This window comes from Piliocolobus tephrosceles, chromosome 13 (assembly GCF_002776525.5).
Source record: "Piliocolobus tephrosceles isolate RC106 chromosome 13, ASM277652v3, whole genome shotgun sequence".
NCBI lineage: Eukaryota > Metazoa > Chordata > Mammalia > Primates > Cercopithecidae > Piliocolobus > Piliocolobus tephrosceles.
In genome coordinates, this window is record NC_045446.1 from 123,344,223 (window position 1) to 123,361,104 (window position 16,882).

Below are 16,882 nucleotides of genomic sequence, written 5' to 3' on the forward strand. Positions count from 1 at the left end.
ACATATTGAAAGATCTTGCTCCTCCATTTCAAGATGGTGACTTTCTTTTTGTTTCCCTGGAGCCAAGAGGGTGGCAGAGTTGGGAAGAAAGACGCTCGGAATTACTGGACATTGATGTCCTTTGCCCAACCTGCCTGTGGTCTGAACTGTGTGTTAATCCAGATAGGAAAAGAGAAAACTCACATCAAATACTTCCTGGCAGACTCAATGATTGTGGGAAGCTGGTGGGACTGAAGAATATTTCCCTGTTGGCCCTTATGAGACAAGCAAGAGTCTGGCAGGATTTCTGGGAAGTGAGAAAGAGGAAATATGGGCCCGTGAATAGAAAGCATGTTGAGTGTCAGGGACAAAGCTCCTCCCTCCTTAGATATTGAGAAAGCACGATGGAGCGAGGCCGCCGGAAATCCTGGGCACTGCTCTCATCAAAACGTGAAACCGTTGGTCCTTCACTGAGATCCCAAAGATTGAAGTCCTGGGCCTACTGCCCAGGCAATTAGCTCCCAAACCTCTGTGGCTGCACCCATGCCTGGAGCTGGAAAAACTGCTTTTTATCTGATTATGACTTCCTGGCTGAAAGCACTCAGGGGCTCTGTAGGAAACTGGTGATCAGTCCTCCCATAGCCTAGTGATAGATTAAGGGTCTAGGGAGTTAGGGAGAGCTTTAATAGGGCCCCCTGGGTTTGAGCACACATCTGACAGTTCTAATTCTCCAGCTATGTTTTCTGCAAACGGATGGTCATTTTGGGCTTTCTGGTCTCTAATCCCTCATTCAGCAAAGCAAACACCCTAAATCCTCAATAATGTAGGTTTTACAGTCTCATATATACATATCCATGTTTCAGCACCGAGGCCAGCTCCACTCATGAGCGGCATATGTTCTTGCATCTGGATGTAAGCAGTCTCAGGACTCTGGAAGCCGAACTTGGTTTGGCAGGAAGGCATCGCATTGTGGAAGCCAGGCGACATCCACACGGAGCCCTTTTTCCAGGCCTTGTCATTGTGTTTCTTTGAAAGAGGCAGGACATTCGTTAAAGTGACAACTAGATAAGGCATGTGAGTGGAAGCATGGTACTGTTTGGGGAAGAATTGGAGAAGGTTAAGAGGACTCATGTTCCCAAGGAGGGGGCTGAGCTGGATCTGGGATGGCAAATCAGTTTTATCCTGGATGCAGATTTCAGTAAACTAGTTGTAGATGGGTGAAATGTACTGAAGCTACATCTGTGGTAAGTAGCACAAAGCACCATGACCAATTAGTGATGTCTGCCTTGAGTGGGTGGCAGGGTAATCACACACACACACACACACACACACACACACAGAGAGAGAGAGAGAGAGAGAGAGAGCAGGGGCCATTTCTGGTTGCTAGGTGATATTTAAGATCCTTTTAACTTGTAGTATCATATGTCTGTAAAAATCAATCGTTCTATATGTTCTCATCTTTCAGTTCCTCTATTTTTTATTTGTGCATTTAACCACCATTTACTGGGTGCCTGATAGATGCTGGTTACTGGGCAGTACATCTTACTTACCCTCAAAGAGCTTACAGTCTAATGAGGAGGGCCAGTGGAAGAGTTACAATGCAGAGGGATAAAGACAGTGTTCTACGGGGCTGATGGCAAGTTCCTGGTGTAGAGAAAGTATGATGGAGTCCTGGTACCATGGAGTCCTCAAATCAAGATGCAGTTGTTTCTGTGTGATGGTGGCCCAACTGGCAGAACTGAAAGCTGATTTCCACGAGTTGGTTCTGACATGCAGTGAAGAGGTCCCTGGCTCCAGGCCACCGGTTTTATGATAAACTTATGCAAGGCTTTGTTAAGTAACATTTGCCTGTTGATGTAGCTGGGACAATCACCCAGTCCTCTCCTAGGCCTGGCCTGGTGTGTCCAGCCACAGACCACCTGGAGATGTCCACACTCGCTAGGTAGGAAGGCCCAGCAGAGCCTCCGTGTGAAACCACCTTGAGAACTGCAGCGTTGTTTTGCTAGGGGACCGGAATGCCCACGTTCTAGACTAAGGATTAGGGGCAGGAAGGGAGTGTCCTGGCAGTGAAAGCACCTGGGAAGACCACTAGCGATGCTTCTGGAAACCCAGTGTGGGTAACTTCTAGGAGCCTCCAGGACAACTCACTTCTAATGACCTGTAAGACCACCATTATTGGTGTAAATCTCAGCAGATTAATTTGTGATGAACCAGGCTTGAGAAACCTTAGAGAGTGGGAAAGGAGATATTTTAACTTTACAGTGGGACACACTGAGGCCCCTGGTGGAACAAAAGCGGCTGGGCCACATCTTAGGGCCCAGCCCTCCAGCTCCTTCCTCTGCAGGCCTGGAGGGCCAGGATGTGACAGCGTCGGGGCCTCCCAAGGCTGACACTGGAACTCCGTCCATTCATGCCAGCAGTGAGTGGTGAATCTCTCTGCCTGTTTTGAAGATCTCACAATTAAACAGGCAGAGGAATGTATTTCATAAAATATGCATACTGTTTGCTTTGTACAAAAGCATTTTAATGTCTCTTAGCTCATAGCCAAAATGAGCAACAGGAGGAACGATCTCTCACTGCACATGAAAATCAGTCACCAGGCCGTGGTGCCTTTGTGGAGGAATGCCTGTCATCCCCACCGTCATCCCCACCACCGTCATTCTCACTCTCTGTGGTCAGGGCATAGTTCCACTTCAGTTCCTTGGACGCTCATACTGTGTCGTGTTTCTTAGATCGGCTGCTTTGCCTGGCACAATGTCTGCCACATGCCAGAGGCCGAATGAGCATCAGCTGTTGTAAATGTTTATTAAAAGTCGAGGAATCATGTTCTTTTTCGTCACGGCGTGTAACTCCATGAGACGAGGAGCAGTAGGTGCCATCGCCTCCCAGTCGTGTATAAGGAATCTGAGACAGACAGGTGTATTGTGTACACTGGTGCATTCACAGGTGCATTGACACCGGCCCTGTCTTGTGGTCTGACTTGGTAGAGATATTATCCTGCTTTGGTCACGTTTTCCCCCAGCAGCAGAATCTGGTCCTTCACCTCCCTGCCTCGCCCTCTGGTGCTGGCCTGGGTGCCTCTCCACCGGGCGGCTCCTGTGTTCTGTCAGACCAACCTCACTCCCGTGGATAATGGCTCCTTGTCAGTGTGAGAGCCGGAGGAGCAAATTCTTCATTATTGCATGGAGCTGACATGCAAGAACAATTGGACTAAATTGATTGTATTTTCCAAATCGTCACCCGGCTTCTAATTCCATCTGCGAGATGGACTAATTTGAACGAGAATTAGCTTCTAAATTGAGAATCCAGGCCCTCGACCAGGAAGGGAGAAAGGGCCCTCCAGTAGTCCAAAAGGAATGAGGTTTCCAGGCCTGTAGCAGATGCAGGGGACTGTTTTGAAAATGGTCTGTGTGACAAGGGAATAGTGTCGTCTCTGTGGGGCCTGTCACTCTCCTCTGCTGTATTTTGCCCTCCCACAGTGGCATCCATGCTTGGCGATGCCATCTCAAAACCAGCAAAGATGACCAGTGGGCATGAGTTCTGGCTTCCCTGCCATCCTAGAGGAAACTGAGGCAATGGGAGAGTCAGAATTTAAAAATCTTACGCCTTTGAGTTAGAAGGACGTCTGCAGCCCGAGGCAGCCACACTCCCATCGAATACTCTTCTCCTGCACGATGTCCTGGAGCAGCAGCTGTTCTGCTCCTTGACCCGACGGCGGAGTTTTTACTGCCTTCTAGACACAGCCCGTCCCGTGTTTGGTCTGCTTCTTCTGGTGAGAAGTTCTTTGTCTCTTTCAGAACTGAAACCTGCCTCCCCTGACACTGTGGGCTGTGCCTCTTGGGTAGTGCCTCTCAAACTGTAAAGCTCTTAGGAATCTTCCAATTCTGACTGGAGTCTGAATAAAGTGTCGATTCTGATTCTGGAGGCCCCGGAGGCTGCATTTCTGAAGAGGCCTCGGGAGTTGCCGACGCCTCTGGTCCACAAAGCTCACTTGGAGTGACCAAGTCTCCTGGGCACCAGACAGGATCTAAGTGTGAACGCGGCATGTCCACCCTTTGGTTTCTCTTTACCAAGATAAGAGTCCCTACATTCCATTAAATTCATAGTGGAGACGTCATATACGTTCATTGGATGTCAGTTCGGGGTGAAATCTTCTCCAGAAGGAATCTTGTCTGTAATTTGATTTATTTTACAAAAGAGGAAATGAAGGCCCAAGAAGGCCCAGAGAGTTGCCTGCGGTCATGAAGCTGGTGGAGCTGAGAGTAGCTAGAGTTAGGGTTTGCTGAGTAGGGTCTTCTTCTCTTAAACGGTGCCACCTCTGGACATTGGAAGCAGGAGCAGCAGAAGACAGCGTGATGGACTGCAGTCCCTCAGCTGCTGTGAGGCGGGAGCATAGCGGGGTGGTCCTCTCCTGCCAGGGAAAGGGGGATGGAGTCAGACAGATGGGTGAGAGGAAAGAGGCATCCATCAGAAGAGGGCGGGATGCCCATGGGGAGTGCGACAGGGAAGATGCAAGGCTGCTGGAGACTCCTGCTGAACAGGAAGAGTAAACGAAGCTTCAGGGAAGAAAGTAGTGGTTGGATCCTTCACATGAATCAGAGGGAATGGGCAACCATCCCTTCCGTCCCCACAGTACTCGGCCCTTGTCCCTGTCTACCACTGGCCCTGTGTGCAGAATTCCCTGTTGAGTTACACGTTTTCACGCCTGCATACAGTAAGCATCTTGAGGGCCGTGTTTCACCCACTGGTTCCCAAGCACCTAACCCAGGGCCTGGCATTCAGTAGGCACTTAATACATATTTGTTGAGTGTATGAGTGCCTGAATAAATCACTAGAAGTAGACAGTCAAAATCCAGGACTGTACAGCCTAATTAAGAAAATCTGATTACTGTAGACATAGCAAATACCTTAATGGGAAAATGTGGTCATTAGACCTGGGATAACCAAGACTTGGGTTTTGGATGTGCATGGTGAGGGAAGTGGAGGAGTCAAGGGCAAGGCCTAGGTTTGTGCACTGGAGAAGGAGGGGAATGTGGGAGAAATAATCAGATTTCCTAGGAAAACCCAACGGTTCTGTTTTGGACGTTAAGTTTGAGATGAATATTAGCGAGTTCAGGGAAGATTCTAAGTAACAGTTTGATACAGTTGGTCTCCCTGGACCCAGAGAAGCTGCAGGAGGTGGTAGGGGTGGGCTGAATCCCTCCCCACCGCCGGAGCTGAGAGGATGCTGCACAGGCTACTAAGGGGTAGAAGCAGAGTGGCTTCCTCCTGCAGTCCCTGTGGAGGGCAGGCGGCTTCCCACGAGGACTCACAGCCATCAGTTCGCTGCTGCTTGAGGGAACTCAACAGCCTGCCAGGGCCCACAAGATAAGCGTGGGGCATCTAAGGGAAATAAAACACACGTATGGGGACCTTCAGCAGGAGAGAGGAGAGCAGCTGGAACGCCAGAATACGTGGCTCTACTCGAGGACACGGATAACAAACTCTAACTATAGTGATTATGAAATCAGAGCACAAGGGAGGTTAAACCACAGCACAGTGAAGACTTTCTGGAAGACAAAGTCCTGTTTTCTGAGTGGAAAAATTTAGTAGCTGTGTTAACGGAGATGGCAAGTACAGAGAAGTAAATTAGTGCCTTAGAAGATCATGTGGAAGACAAATTTCAAATATGCAGCAAAAATGAGGAGTTGGAAATTAGGAGGAGAAATAAGATATTTGGAGGACAGATTCTGGAGGTTTCACATGTAAATAGTAGGCATTCCAGAACGAGAAAAGTGAACAGATGGAGAAGCAATAAATAAAGAAATAATACAGGAAAGTCTTTCTGGGTTTGCCAAATACTTGTGTCTGAAGGTTGGAAAGCTCACCGAGTTCTGGGTGAGACTGACATATACATACCACAGAGGAGCAGGTTGGGAAATGCACAAAGCCTGCCTTCACCCTCCTGGCCCCTGTGTCCCAGACACAAGTGCCTTCATCTAGGCGTGTCAAAACTCCTAACACAGTGTCTTCATCTAGATGTGTCAAAACTCCTAACACAGTGTCTTCATCTAGGCATGTCAAAACTCCTAACGTAGGCTGGAGAGGAGCTTGGGGAGAGGTTCCACGGGTCCCATCACTGGGGTGATGGGATGATGGGGGATAGGAGGGGGCTTCAGACCACAGGCTGCCAGGAGTGACTGGTACAGGCTGATACCCACCCATCTGTCCACAGAAACACACAAAAAGCCAAATCTCAGATGCACATTGGAGAGGAAGATGTGTTAGCAGCCAGTGTCTTGGTTCAAGCTTAGGCTCGGAGGACTGGGAGCCATGGGCTTATTCCAGACACCCGGGCCTCTTCGGCAAACTTGCTTCCAGGTGCACGGCTGTCCGTGGCTCTCAGTGGCCCAGTAACACATCACAGCACTGCGGGCAACAGGGCTTAAGAGCTGAGCCAGGATTCCACGTCCCAGCCCATCGCGGTTAATGTATCAGGACAGATGCCATAGCATCAGTCTGTGTCTTTCCTAATATCAAGGTACCAGGCAGAGCTCTTCAGAATAAAATACATGGGGACTGGAACAAATTTATCAGCCAGAGCAGGGCCTTTACCAAAAGCTCCAGTACTGCGGACATCCTGAGAGTGATGTAGTTGCTGACTCCCTGGGATCTACGTGTTCCTGCAGCCCAGAAGGTTAACGGTATTCAGGAGCAGGAGTGTAGCTATAACTGGGGACAGACAGAGTTAGGTCTGTGGTGAAAGGATCCCTTGGCTGGGCGTTCTGAAGTATCACTGTGGTCTCTCCAGCAGGAAGACGTGGGCCCACCCATGGGTGGCCTTCTGTTGTGCTTTTCACTGAGCTGAGAGCATCAGGGCAGGTCGGGTGAGTAAGTGAATACCGACACGCAATCCGGCCACACAACACAGACTCGGAGAGCCTGACAGAACAGAGAGGCCGTCTGGTCCACCACCCTCCTCCACCTCTTGGACTCAGGTTGTAGGGGTCACAGGCATGTTGGCTAATGTACATATCAACCCCTACAGTTTAGAAATCACTATCAGGAACATTATCTATTACATCCTTGCAGTACTTCCATGAGATAGTAGGGGTGGGGATCGCTGTGCACCCATTGTACAGACAGGATAATTGGGACTTGAGGCTCTTTTGCTGATGAGGAAAATAAGAAACTGTAAGGATCAGTGGACCCCAGTTCTTCACTCCTCTGTGTGTTGATCCACATCCTTTGACTCTGCGACTGCCTGTGCAACTTCCTTTGGACATTGCATGGGTGGAAGTGACCACAAGCCTGTTCTAACGGCAGGCCCCACGGCCTCCTGGGTTTCCACATTGACTTCCTCTGGCTTTGCTGTGAGAAGATTTCTTGTGTCCTCAGTCCGGGACCCAGAATAAATACATGTGGAGCAGCCCCCAGCCTCCTGGCAATCCAGGGTCTGCAACTGGAAACTGAGCTGCCTCTGCCTCCCTGCTGACCTGTGACAACAAATGACTATTGTTTTACACTATTGAGAGTTTGGGAGTTTATTTTTGTAATGCAGAATTATTATTATTATTATTATTTTATTATACTTTAAGTTCTAGGGTACATGTACACAACGTGCAGGTCTGTTATGTATGTATACATGGGCCGTGTTGGTGTGCTGCACCCATTAACTCGTCATTTACATTAGGTATATCTCCTAATGCTATCCCTCCCCTCTCCCCCCTCCCCACAATAGGGCCTGGTGTGTGATGTTCCCCTTCCTGTGTCCAAGTGATCTCATTGTCCAATTGCCACCTATGAGTGAGAACATGCGGTGTTTGGTTTTCTGTTCTTGCGATAGTTTGCTGAGAATGACGGTTTCCAGCTGCATCCATGTCCCTACAAAGGACACGAGCTTTTTTATGGCTGCATAGTATTCCATGGTGTGTATGTGCCACAGTTTCTTAATCCAGTCATGCAGAATTATTATAGCAATAGCGAACTGAGACTCTTAGAGACAACATGTCACCTCACCCCTTGTGTGCAAAGGAATCACCTGAGGTTCCTACTAACACACTGACTCATTGGGCCCTAGTGGATTCTCATCGCTAACCCTGGGGAGGGGTCTGGAATCCTATTTTGTGTTGGCCATCTGTAGTTCTTTGAGGTTGTTTGCCTCCACACTGAAGGGGAAGTACCTGTGTTATTTGTCTCACATTCACCAGTGGCGGGTGGGTATGTGGCACACGTTCAAGAACAGTATATTTGGTAGGTAGAGTCCAAATATTTCCCCCTGTGGCCAGGCTGCAGCAGGTGGAGAATGCATGTGCTGGGGGATTTTGAGTGGGGACAGCCTGAGTACCGAATCTTGGGACCCTCCTCTGTGTGCTGTAAATGGCACAGCTCTAATCTCACAGATTGTTCCAAGAACTTGGTTGATGCTGTTCTCTCAACTGCTTGCAGCTGCAGCTTCTTGGAGTGTGCCGCCCCTCCCTGCACACACACACGCCCGCTCGCTCGTGCACACTCACACACATGCAAGACGGCACTTTTCTTTCTGCAGAGATCAAATTGGCCTCCTTGTTGCTGGTTCAAAGCAGCTGTTTATTTGTTGTTTTCGTGTTTTCAGCTGTTGTGATGAGGTTTGCTTCCTTCTCCTTTAACTGAATTACGTGTCATTTACTCTTCAGCGCAAGCCACAGATTGAGCTGGAACCTTCTGTCATGTGGGGCTTCAGATTTCTCCTCCTCCTACAACCCAATTAGATCAGCACAGCCATCAGGCACTGGGGCCCTGAGGCTCCTCACATGCTGTTTCTTTGGCTGGGCCTGTCGTCCTCCCTCCTCCCTGGGAGCTCAGCTCTGCAGGGAGGACCAGGCAGGAAGCTGAGGTTGCCGACAGAAGCATATTTCTCTCCCAAACTTGTCCTCAGACCCACATTCTGTGGGTGGTGAGGAATTGAAGAACCTAGACCTGATATGCCTTAGTTTATAGGTCCATTGGTGACATTTAGTTGGACCATGTTAGTGTTTAGTTGAGTAAGTGAGAAAGAGAATAGAAACAGGATTGCCAAAGATATGGTGAGGATACAGACGTGGCTGGAGGCAGTGGCATAGACCAAAGGTTTTCAGAACCTTTCATTTATGTCTTAGGACCCAAGTCCCATCAACACCAACTTGGAGGGGCCAGAGAAGCTAGCCATTGGCACATGTTCATTTTCCTGCTGCTGAGCCCTGGACTTCACACCTGCCATTGAGTCCTATTTCTGTCTCTCAGCAGGACTGTACCTAGACCATCAGTTGGGTGCAGAGAAATCAATATTGCTTTTATTAGTGATTGACTTGCTGTGTGACCACTGGCAATCATTACCCGTCTCTGAGCTGGAATCTTTTTAGCTCTGAAATGAGGTGGGTGGGCTGGATGAGCTAGGTCTAAGGTTCTTGCTGCCTCTAAATGCCTGCGATTTGCATGCATGGCTGTGTCTAAACTTAGTTACTTCTTAGGAATTCTGCAGTGAATTAGTTTAGCATCGCTGTGATAAAGAACCTTGATCCTAAGGTAAACTAGGCAGTGCTGGGCTTGATAACATTCAAAGGGAACTGGGCAGACTCTGGAACCAACATCCCTTAGACCTCAAGTTTATTTGGCAGCGCGTGTGCCTGGTGACGGAGGGATCGGGAGACTGAGAGTTGCAGGGAGGTTATCAGGGCAGGTTTCAGCAACAAGGAAGTCAACCAGATGGACTGCCAGTGCCGGGGAAAGTTGGGGTAGGCTAAAATCTTGGCAGGTGGGGACAGCTTGGCACAGAGGCACCCAGGAGAAGGTCAACCTGGCAGGCAGCGGTTGCAGGAAGGCCAGGCAGCTGTGAAACAGGACCTGCCGTAGGGACTGAAGTTTCCTAGTCTGTGGAAAGGTCACAGTAAACGCGAGGAAATGAGTGCCGAGCAGCGAACAGAGACAGGGGCTCCCATGAGAGGATGAACATAAGCTGCTGCAGGTCCACAGTGTCCACAGCGTATTGGGCCTGCAGGTCCCCCTATCCCCACTATCCCAGCCTCTCATGAGGCAAGAGCATCTTTAGGTGTGCGGACCTCACACTCTCCAAGGCAAACATTCTGAGGGCAAGGCCCAGGCACCTTCCCTTTCCTGGGTGTCTGCTGGCCTGGGGTCCTGCTGGCTGAGGCAGGGCGGGTCCTCCCCAGCATGCTGGGTCAGGTCTGCAGGCCAGTGGACATTCTCCTCCCTGGCCTCGCCTGCACCCAGCACTTCAACAGGGACAGGGAAGTGTCCTGCTAGGAGCCAGAAGCTCCCTGCACTCTCCTGAGCCCCTCCCAGGTAAATACAGCTCCTCACAGCAGCATTAAGGGATGCAGGAAGATCATATACTTTTCCTTCTTAATTAAAGCTTTGTGAAGAAATAAACCCCAAACAGAATTCGGAAGAGAGCAGTGTTATTTCTTAGAGGCAGGAAGCCCGGCTTTCTCTTTGTAGAGGGAAAGGAAGGAGGCACATCCAGGCCGCTGTCCGTGGTGCCCTCCATTCCCTGGGTCTTATGTGGAGCTCACATGCTCGGGACAGGCTCTCCGGGGCCTTCAGTGGGTCAAACTCATGTCCACCCAACTGAGTGGGGCCTTAGGGAGATGAAAAAGCAAATTTCTTCTCTCTGTGGAGCCCCTGGGGCATAGGGAAGGGGCCGCGAAGGAGCCTGTAGCCCTTGCTGTGGGGTAGGGTTCCACGGTTGCTTGGACCCCAACTGGTGGTGAGGACCTGGGTCCCTCGCAGGATGTTAACCTGCCACACTGTATCAGTTTTGCTGAGGGTCGCTTTACAGCCCGACTCAGAGCACCAGGAAGTTTGCTGTCTGCCTCCCCCCGCTCCACGGAGACGCCTTTTCCTCTTGGTGGAGCTACAGGGCTCTGTTGACTTCTCATGATTGTATTCATTTCAATAAAATGGATTCCTTCCTTAAACAGGATACCATTTTCCAAATTTTCGTCTAGAAAACATGGTCACCATAAGTAGAACTCAAAATGCAGGAATTTTCTGGCCCAAGCAGGGCCTTGGTCCTCCCAACGTGAGGTGGGTGCCCCTCGGTTCACTCCCTCCTGCTCAGTTTTCATTCCCAAAGCGAGTCCCAGCCACTCTACCTAGGTCCGCAGCACACGGACATCCAGCGGAGCTTGGACCTGCTGGAATTTGTTTTCAACTGAGTGGTTACTATGAGCCAAGCACTGGAGGCTCAAACGGGAGCAAGATTCAGTCCCTGCCCCGCAGGAGCTCCCGTCACGTGCGGAAGAGGACCGGAAACGGAGAGACCACGGACGAGGACCGGAAACGGAGAGACCACGGGAGAGGACCGGAAACGGAGAGACCACGGGAGAGGACCGGAAACGGAGAGACCACGGGAGAGGACCGGAAACGGAGAGACCACGGGAGAGGACCGGAAATGGAGAGACCACAGACGAGGACCGGAAATGGAGAGACCATGCGATACGGCCACGTTGTGAGGAGAGACTTCTGAGCACCTGGAACTGAGTTTTCAAGGAGGAGGATACGGAGGGGCCTGGGCACAGGAGTCCTATGCAGGGGGAATGACAGATGCAAGACCCAGAGACCCAAGGGACATGTCATCTACGTTTAACTGCTGTTCAGAGAGTCAGGGAGTGCATCTTCCCCCCGCGCCTGTTTTCCTAGAAAATAACATTGCAGTGAAAAAAAAAACCAACCCACAAGAGTCCCCTGGTTCCAGCCCAGAGGTGGCTGCCCAGCTGTGAGAGGCAAAGCCAAACCAGAAAACAGCTGGTCTGCCCTGCCCAGTGATGGGGAGCACCCCGGGGAAGGTTAGCGTCATTAGATCAGCAGAGAGTGGCTCCGCTCCCAGGCCAGGCAGCCTGCCGGATCGGCTCCGATGATGGGAACTGGGCACTAATTACCGTGAAGTCACCCCGCATGCAGCCACACAGCAGCGCAGGCTCCGTGGGATCCGCAGGCACGTTCTCCTGTCCTCCATTCTTTAACAATGAGAGTCTTTGTTTGCCTCTTCATGACATTTTGAGTGGATAAAGAACATTCACGACCACCGATTTCCTATTCGCTGTGGGTATTGTTTTTCTCATTCGCTGGTGAAGAAAGGAAGGCTCAAGAGAGGATCAAATTTACATTGTTAGGAGGTGGGGAAGCTAGGATTTGACATTGTTTTTGGACCATATCTCTTTCTGGTTTATCTCTATGTCTGGCTTGGAAAAAAAGAAAGGAAGAAAATAACACGTATTGACTACCTTCCATGTGTGAGGCACTTTACCTCTGCGAACTCATTTAATTAATAATACCCGTTTTATAAGTGAAGAAACTGAGGCTCAGGGAAGAAAAACGATGTGCCCAGTGTTGCACAGCTGGTGAGTGGTGAGTGGAGACTGGGCTTCAGGGCTGTCTGACTGCACCTTTCCTCTTCCTACGGCATCTCCACCAGGCTCTCCGCCTGTGGGTTGAGAGTCTATGCAGCTCCCTTAGGTTTGTACAATTGCGCCTTGCAGGGCGGTCTGTGATTCTGTTTCCTTCATCCAGCGCTATCCTTGGTGGGTCCTCTGCATTGTCTTGTCTGCTTGGGTGCATGGGGGCCTCAGAATTCGAATTCACCTCTGCAGCAGTGAGGACCCTTTCCCCCGACGTCCCCACGGGCCTGCTGCTAGGCTTTGTCAGGGCGTGCAGGCTCACCTGAAAGGCCACTGGCCTCCCTGCAACGTCCATGGCCAGGGCCCTTGTTATCCAGCCTTGATCCCAAAGACCCGAAGCCAGCAGGAGACCCTTTCGACTCCTCCTCCTTTCTCCAGCTCGTACTTCAGTATTGGGAAAAAGCCCCAGGAAGCCGATTCAATGTCTTAACAGGTGTCTCATCTCCTGCAAGTCCAGGATATTCGGTTTGACCTTAGAGCCACAGAGAGTAATGCAGAACTCAGATTGTATATTATGTAACTGGAGTTATACAATTGGGCCAGTGAATGAGGCCTCCCAGAATCTGCTAGTCAGTAAGCAAATGCAGACATGATAGTTTGCAAATTGGCTGGTGAAAACTCAGAGAAAAAAGGGATTTCAGGACCACCTGGTTTAAACTCTTCACTTGACAAAGTGAAACAGGCCTGGAGCGGGGAGGGGGTGCTTCTGGGTGTGCCAGTGACGCACAGGCAGGCTGAGATTAGGGTTCATGCGTATGGGTGTCTTTCTGTCTTTATTTTAAAAAATTATGCCAGAATGTTGCTACTCCCTACATCTTGCTTCTCATCTTCATTTTGGCCCAATTTACCAAATTAATTCAGATCAAAATGTTCATTCGGATTGTAAATTAGCTGAATAATTGCTGTATGGATCTCATCCTCGTGGCTCTGTCAGAGAACCCCGCAGCTTCAGGGAGCCCTCAAAGCCTGCATGGGCATATTCTTCCCCCAGGGGTAAAAACCCTGCTGGGAAGGAAAGGCCGAGTGCTCCCCCGTGACCCACATGTCCCACCCAGACACCACTCAGCACATGCAGGGAAAGCCTGAGTAACAGGAGGAAAGGAGAAAACTGGAGATTATGAAGATGTTGGTTCTTCCAACATTAACTTAGAAGTTTAAGTTTTCCTTAAACTTTTTTTTTTTTTTTAGGAGGACGAAAAGACTTGAAAAAATAAATTTTAAGTTTATCTAAAAAATATATAGGTGAAAATAGCCAAGAATTATGACAGAGGAGTTGAATGAGGGGACTTGCTTAAACATATGGCAGAACGTATCATAAATAATGACTGACCATGATAGTGCCAGTGTTCAGAGAGGTGGGAGATCTACTGAGGGTCACCCAAATAACCGCCCTTTATACAGACAGCTCAGTGGGAGGGACCGGTCCCTGAATATGTACCAGTAGGAAAAATGGCTTTTTCTTTGCAAAAAATGGACAGTTTAGGACCCAAATTCATACCACAAAGCAAAAGGGACATAGGGGAAAAAACACATTAAAATTAGAAGAGAAAATTTAAGTCAATGCTTGCCTCTAGGTGTAAAGGACATTCTAGGCATGAAAGTGATGGAATGATTAGTGATGCTGAGCATATTTTCATATGCTTGTTGGCTGTGTGTATGGCTTCTTTTGAGAAGTGTCTCTCCATGTCTTTTGCCCATTTTTAAATGGGGTTGCTTGTTTTTTGCTTGTTAATTTGTTTAAGTTCCTTGTGACTTCTGGATATTTATTTACAACAGATTTGGCTATATATTTTTTAAAAACGTCAGTACATCAAAAGGATGAAAAGGCAAAGGTTACAACTGTCAAAGACAAATAATAAATTATGTGAAGGGTTCTGACTTATATTCATAAGAAAAACATTAAGGGCCTGCTATAGTTTGGGTGTTTGACCTCTCCAAATCTCATGTCGAAATTTAATCTGTACTATGGGGGTCTTGGGAGGTGGGGTGAAAGGTGTTTGAGTCAGGAGGGCAGATTCCTCATAAGTAGATTATAGCCCTCCCTGGGTCAAGTGAGTCATCCCTCTGTTAGTTCCTGGCAGAGCTGGTTGTTAGGAAGGGCCCGGTACCTCTCCTGTCTCTTTTGCCTCCTCTCTCTCCATGTGATCCCTGTACTCCAGCTCCCCTTCACCTCTGCCATGAGTGGAAGCAGCCTGAGGCTCTCTCCAGATGCCCGGTCTTCCAGCCCGCAGAATCCTAAGCCAAATAAGCCTATTGTATTTTCAAATTACCCAGTCTCAGGTATTCCTTTAGAGCAATACAAAAAGGACTACGGCAGACCTCAACAGGAAAATGGACAAAAGATTATATATATATAATTTGAAATGCCAAGGACTAAGAAACATAGTAAAAATGTTAATTGTTTCCAGAAACAAAATGTGTTAAAAATGAGAAACTCTCGTTACGTACCATATGAGCAAAGGTTTAAAAGATGTAATTGGTTTCAAAGTGTTGAGGACTACTAGTAGTCTTCTCAAATGTCAATTGCTGATGGAAGAATAAATCACTGCCTTTAACTAAAACGTGATGAATACACATGTTGAAGCCTTTATATATGTTCAGACAATTGGATTAAATAATTCTCCTATCTTTTTGAGATTCATCCACAAGAGTGTTTATCACAGTGTTGTTTATAATGGCAGTATGTTGAAAACAGTCCAAATGTTCATGCCTTCTTTAAATCATTTATTCCATAAATACCAAGATCTGTTATGTTCTAAACACTGTATTAGACGTTGGGGACACACTGGTGAATAAAATGTGTGTGGTTCCTGCTCTTCATGGAATTCATAGTTTAGTGGGAAATACAGCAACAAATGAATTAACAAACAAGAATTGTCCAAGAACTCTGGTTGAACAACGGTATTATTGTTCAGTATGTTCCATCTTGCTATATCCTTATAATAAAATACTATGGGACCATTAAAAGTGATGTCTATAAAGAATGACATCTATCCAGCCATCTATCCCTTCATCCGTCCAACAAATACTTACTGAATACTGAATATGCACCAAGAACTAGGGCAGGCATAGAGGATGCAATTGTCAAAATAAACACAGCCCTCACATATGCAGGAAATCATGATCCTGTTGCTAAGGACTGTGATGGAAGTGACAGATTTAATCCAAGATTAAACTCCTAACTCTGTGGTCACGGTTCCAAGGTGTCCTAAAATTTGGCCCTCATTCACCTTGTCCTCTTCTGGAACATGCTCCTGTTTCCGCAGGTTACTCCTTATGACCTCCCCTTCTTTGTGCAGTCTTTCCTGATCACCCAATTCAAACAGGCGTTCTTCTCCAAATTTTCTGGCATTTACCATCAGAAACACTCATTTGGCGTTTATCACATTTTGTTCTTTATGGCCAGTTATTTGTTACTGTGTTTGCAACGCCCCTCGCAATGCGATGATAATACTGTCCTCTTCCCTTAGAACACTCTCTTCTCCCCTTTCCAGCTGTCCAACTCCTACTGAACACTCCCAGGCACAGCTCAGTAGTCACGCCCCTCCCTGGGCACCCACAATGGCTTTTTGTGCGTCATAATTTGAGTCAATAAACCAGAATGTATTCCCTATAAGGCTAGAAAATCTATCTGCCTTGTCTTAGCATCTCTGGAGGTGTCTAGCTCAGTGCTGGAGTCAAATAGGTGATGCCATCAAATGTGGAGTCCGTGAGTGGATAAGTAGGAGTGAATTGAGGGCATTTTGAGGATGGCTTTAGTGTGTTATAGATTATAGGTTGGCCACGCTATGCTGTTTTTTTTTTTCCATATTGCATACAGAATACTATGCACGTAGCAGGTGCCTAACAAATATAAATTGCTTTATTAATTGTGATACATGTAATGATAACTTTATTATTAACATTATTGCTCAATACTGCCATCCCTACAAGGAATCTGTCACAGAGAAGCAGGGGCTCGGTCCATTTCCCTCTCACCCTTAAGGAGGAGAACTTCCCTCTGGGGCCGTGTCTGTCCCGAGAAGACCCTTGTCTGCATCTGGGGGCAGGGCTCCTGACTTGTGTGCAGACTCGGTCCCCAGGCAGGTGCTTTCGTGACACGCCTTGCAGGAGGCGTGACTCCCATCCAGGGCGTCACTCCGTGTGGCAGCCGCAGGTGTGAAGGGCAGACGCCTGGGTCTCCCTGCAGTCTGTGCACCTGGATGGCACATGTACCTGTGGCCCGTGGAGACATGTTGGAGCAGCAGTCAAATACCTGAATAGTCCTAGAGAGTGGAGAACCCGTTACTAAGGGGAATGATTATTTTCCTGTCCGAATTACCTGCTAAGGCAGGAGTCTGAACTCGGGACCTATTATCAGCTTAGGTGGTTTCTGCCGGCTCTTTAACAGGAAGCCGCGGCCTCTCCTTCCCTCCTGCGGAGCGGCGCTGTCTGCACCCTACAGTACCTCCTCCAGACCACAGAGGCGCTGCCTGCACCCCACAGTA

The 16,882-nt window shown here is 48.5% G+C and overlaps 1 protein-coding gene across 1 annotated transcript; it reads left to right on the top strand.

Annotated features, from left to right (window-relative positions):
- The first annotated feature begins 10,948 nt into the window (after nt 1-10,948).
- Nucleotides 10,949-12,825, top strand: LOC116418420. The gene is made up of 2 exons (XM_031933842.1): nt 10,949-11,446; nt 12,508-12,825. The coding sequence occupies exons 1-2, from the start codon at nt 10,949-10,951 to the stop codon at nt 12,823-12,825; spliced, it is 816 nt and encodes a 271-aa protein (XP_031789702.1).
- The last annotated feature ends 4,057 nt before the right edge of the window (nt 12,826-16,882 follow it).